Source organism: Corticium candelabrum, chromosome 6, assembly GCF_963422355.1.
Source record: "Corticium candelabrum chromosome 6, ooCorCand1.1, whole genome shotgun sequence".
NCBI lineage: Eukaryota > Metazoa > Porifera > Homoscleromorpha > Homosclerophorida > Plakinidae > Corticium > Corticium candelabrum.
Window position 1 is genome coordinate 7910818 of NC_085090.1, and position 5000 is coordinate 7915817.

General features: G+C 37.1%; 1 protein-coding gene across 1 annotated transcript in view; it reads right to left on the minus strand.

Annotated features, from left to right (window-relative positions):
- The window catches only part of LOC134180941 (uncharacterized), an 8042-nt gene extending 3742 nt beyond the window's left edge, over positions 1-4300 (minus strand). The window contains exons 1-9 of the mRNA XM_062648124.1: positions 3757-4300; positions 3436-3690; positions 3037-3170; positions 2829-2969; positions 1473-2763; positions 1268-1405; positions 396-521; positions 208-324; positions 1-106 (exon numbers count right to left, since the gene is read on the minus strand). The exon at positions 1-106 is cut by the window's left edge and continues 23 nt beyond it. Coding sequence (XP_062504108.1) covers positions 1-106; positions 208-324; positions 396-521; positions 1268-1405; positions 1473-2763; positions 2829-2969; positions 3037-3170; positions 3436-3690; positions 3757-4117 — 2669 coding nt within the window. The 5' untranslated portion in view covers positions 4118-4300. The remainder of the gene's footprint in view (positions 107-207; positions 325-395; positions 522-1267; positions 1406-1472; positions 2764-2828; positions 2970-3036; positions 3171-3435; positions 3691-3756) is intronic.
- Positions 4301-5000: the final 700 nt, after the last annotated feature.

The following is a 5000-nucleotide window of genomic DNA, read 5'->3' on the forward strand; positions in this document are numbered from 1 at the left end:
TTGTCATAATCAACTCTGGAAAACAATTTCCATGACCTATCCAATAAATCATCTGCTTTTTCAAATTCTTCCAAAAATAGAAAACAATTTGATAATCTTGACATCACTATATAACAGAAATCACAGTATGAGGTTAATTTAATAAAACTTTGACTTGCCACAGCATTACATTCAACAATAAGAAAATTTATGATTCAAATTCTTTACCTTTGATCTGATCATATTCCTCCATATCATTTAACTTTTCCATCACTTGTTGGCATAATTTCATTGCTTTGTCTCGTTTACCCCTCTTAACGTAGTTCTCTGCCATGTGGCATTCAACTAACAAATAAATAAACTGCCATTGCACCAAACACTACATAGACTAAACAAATTTGTCTTTCATTTAATACGTAAAGCAAATTCAGCTCCAAGTTGTTCTCCAGAAGTTTTCATCAGCAACATCAGCTCTTTCAGATAAAATTTTTCTTCTTCATATTTCTTCGGTTGGTGATAGCAATAAAGAATAATCTCCAACACTACAACAAACGGTTAATTACAGTGAGAAAATATAACAAAATATAAATTAAAATTTAATAATTACAGAAAATATACAAACTACTAGCACTACAATTGGGTACTTGTAACAATGACAATAATCATCTATAAATCTGACTATCATAATCAATAAACAAAAACACGTCAAAATCTTTACAAACAATGAAATTCCAGTCTGAACAAAACTACTTACCTCAAGCTCATCAAAACAAAATTATAATTCAATTATTGATTATTTGATTATCATCACTAAATAAATATTTGCTTGTCTTGTCATCTAATCATTGCAAAAACCATATCCACTTAATGACAAGACAACAGATATAATGTCATCAAGACAAACAACTTATAAACTTACTAAAACTAACTCAACTAACCCCTTCCCCTACTGTTCCTTCAACTTAATTAATATAATCGAGTCTCAATCAAATGCTGTCAGTTAGGAAAATGCATCAACAAATGTTTTCATACCTTCAAATGTGTCAATAAACTATCCATCATCTCTTTAGTGTAAACTACATATACTATTTATAATCACTGGATTACGTCACGTATTTCACACAACATCATATTCTGTTGTATGAACTTTCTAACTTTGTTAAATTAACTGTTTACAAACAACTATAAAGTACTGAAATTGACATCATCAAACAAATTCATCCAGAAATTCTCAACAATACAGATGCACTCCTGGTCTATAAATACATCATCAAATGTCTTATCTTACCAATTTCATGATGTTCATATATTTCTTTCTTCTCATCTGGTTTTAACTCATCAATCATCTTCTTGGTTTTCAGACTCAAATCTAATGACTCCTTGATTCTCAACTTTTGAAAATATGCCAAACTCAAATGATTACTTGCTAAATAACACAAAGTGATAACCAATACACAACACATCTGAATCAACAAGTGAAGATGAAGTTATACCTTCAATGAGCCATTTGCGTTTGACCTCATGTGGAAAACTGTCCAACTGCATCACTTTGTGGTACCATTTTTCACACAAATAACATAATGTGTCAGAAGGCTGGTACAACATAAACATAGCACACGTCCGCCTAAACAACTCCAAGCAAGCTGGTATTTCTACATCAGCTAGCAATACATGCTTAGCCAATGAATACGAGTGAGAAGATAGTTGAAGTTGTACATCACTTGGAAGATGATTCAAGTCCATTTCACTGCGCGGTAGATGAGACAGCATATTGTTACAAACATCAGTTAGTTTACATTCCATCTCATGTGGCTTCTGCTTGACACGTTCCATCACTGTTGACTGCACCAATGGATGAATATTCAAAGTGTAACCTTCTGATGTCTCGTGCCATTCAACTAAATTGTGTGAAGACAAACTTGAGACACACAAACTGTATTCATAATTGGCACATTCACCAAACACAAGAGGACGAACGAGCTTCTCTGGAATGTCTCTTGAAGACAGAAATGATGCATATTCAAGTAGAGACAACGCTTTGGCATTCTCTCTTGCAACCAACTCAATGTCCATCTGCCATGTCAGATGAGCATGACTACAAGACATCATAAAATTTCTCACATTTTTTACAACATTTTTGTCACGTTCACTTATATCCAACTCATCAATATTCCTGTCACTCAACCGTTTCAAATCAGGAGGTTGAGTTACATCAGCTTCCATTAGCACTTCACGTAGACGACTCGCTCTAAAGTAATGCAACAGTTTGTCAAGATCCAATGCCAAACCCTCAAGTTCAACTTCATTTCTTTTCAACAGTTTGTAATATTCCTCATAACTTAGATGTGCCTTTCGCATATACGTGCCTGCATGAGCAAGAGCAATTGCTAGCTTTTCTATGGGAGCTTCAACTGACAATTTGGTGGCTGCTGCTGTTTCTTGACTGTTGGACGGTTGACGACCAGACCACATGGCTACAGCTGCCACGGCATCTTCCGCTTCCAAACAACCAAGAGAGATGACATGATTTAGTGATTTCTGTAACACAGGACAATCATCACATCGAGTTGTGATCAACACATGGACACGAGCAGTTGAACGAGGGAGAATTTTAGGCAGAAAAGAGAGATCATCTGCACCATCATACACCAGCAACATCTTAGGAAGCTTGGAAATGTGGTTAAGCAGCACTGCATTGTTGTCTTCTAATGGATTGCTCTTTAGCTCATCAAATCGACTTTGAGAACGTGAAACAGAAGGAGAACTTAAAGACAAGACTGTGAGCTGCAAATAGACAATGTGCTCATTGTTAACACAAAACTACCAGTAATGTGAGTCAATGTGTTTACATTGTGTATGACTGAGTTTGTCAGTGTTGCCCATGATTCTGCATTGAAATACAGCACTCCATCACTATACAGATGTTTACATTGAAATGCATATTTGGCTGCCAAAGATGATTTCCCCACTCCGCCCATTCCTTTGATCACCTAAATGCAATACACAAAACAATCGGTTGATATCAAATGTTTCACTGACACTGACATGTAAACACACCACACAACAGAATTTCAATGACGTAGACACTTGTGGAGCCTTTTCTCCCCACATTGTGTTGGACAAAATTGTCAACTCTTTATGGCGACCACAAAATTGCTTTTCTTCCATTAGCTCATTGGGAAACACTATACCTAACACACAAGTAAGAGATCACACGTTAATGGTGCAAGTTTTCTGATGTGCATCTGCAACTGCTACTAAATTATCACATGCTAAGCTCAGGAATAGAAATCAGCAAAAAATATAAATAAGATAATATAACACAACTACATCCAATATAAGCTTCCAGTAAAATGTAACAAAATCAGACTATTCTAGACTTTGTAAAGCTGCTTGAAAACATGAATATAAAATACAAATCTACAACACCAACATCACAACATTATAGTCTCTTACTTGCAATGGCTTCTTCCTTCTTCTGCTCTTCAATCTCTTTTAGTTCAGCTTTTACCTTCTCTACAGTTGCATTGTCTCCTACCATCGACTGCCATTTGCATAGCATCATAAATGCTCGTTCCTTCTTTGTATGAACCTCCAGTTCTATCATCTCAACATCATATCTGCTCATGTTGAGACGATCGGCCAAATCACGCCACTTCTCACCCACAATGTCACACAAATCAAACAGCTGAGCCTTCGATGACCCACAACCTACAAACAATAAATTAAATTATAAAGTTGAAAAATAAACCAATAGCTCCTCCCACTGCGCGTCACCTTGCGTCTCTGTCTCGAGAGCAGCAAGAGAAGCTGCAGTAACCGAACGTTGCGCTTGCATCTCGTTTGCTTTGTGTTGAGGAAAGACATCATAGTAGATGTGCGGCTGCTTGTCTTCGTGCTCTCTGACAATATCAAAGAATTTGTGAATACTTGATTCAGATTTGTGCATGAGCGTGTCTACAAAATCCTGTGCCCGTTCTTGCCGACCGCCTCGTGCAGACAGACGCTCCTTCTCTTCACTAGAAAGCACTTTCTCTTGGAAGAGAACGTTCACGTAAGACGACACCATCAGTTCGTTGATGAGATAATCATAGTGCTTACGAACACGTTCCCTCAACGGACGAGCAGTTGCAGACATGTTCAAACGACTCGACAAATTAGGAAGTAAAGAGTCTCCTACAGTAATGAACCAGAAGACTTTGTGTGTACGTGCTATTTATAGCTAGACTAACACGTGACCTGAGTATGAGGCTAACAATGAGTGAATACAGCGAACTGCAAAATACAAGAAACCTAAAGCGAATAAAACGTCCTGGTTACAACTAACGCCCGCTAAAAGGCGTTGTTAGATTAATTAACGCGCGTTAAGCATTGATATTTTATGAAAACTCAAAGTTACATACTAAACTCCTCGGTATCTGCAAGCGTGATTCACCTAGACTATACTAGAAATTAACACGCGAAAAAATGAATGAGTTTGCTATACGCTTAACTATGATCTTTAATTAAAGAACAAATACTAAGAGGTGATGCTATACTTGTCTCATCATGAAAACCTGTCATGAAGACAAAGTTGAAACACACACACACACACACACACACACACACACACACACACACACACACACACACGCACGCACGCACGCGCACAGACACAGACACAGACACACACACACACACACACACACACACACACACACACACACACACACACACACACACACACACACACACACACACACACACACACACACACACACACACACACACACACACACACACAGAGCTATCTAGAAAACATAAAAACTAACCGCTAATAAAATAAATCACTACATTAGTAACAAACTATCTAAATGATTAGTTATGAAATTGATAAAGTTATTATTGTAAGACTGCTAAAATGAAGAACATATTTTATTAGTATGCAGAGCTGTGCACACGTATACTATACAATTAATTGTCAAATGTTCATGCAGCTGCTCCACCTTCTCCTGGAACAACAAGTGGTGTTACTTACTGTA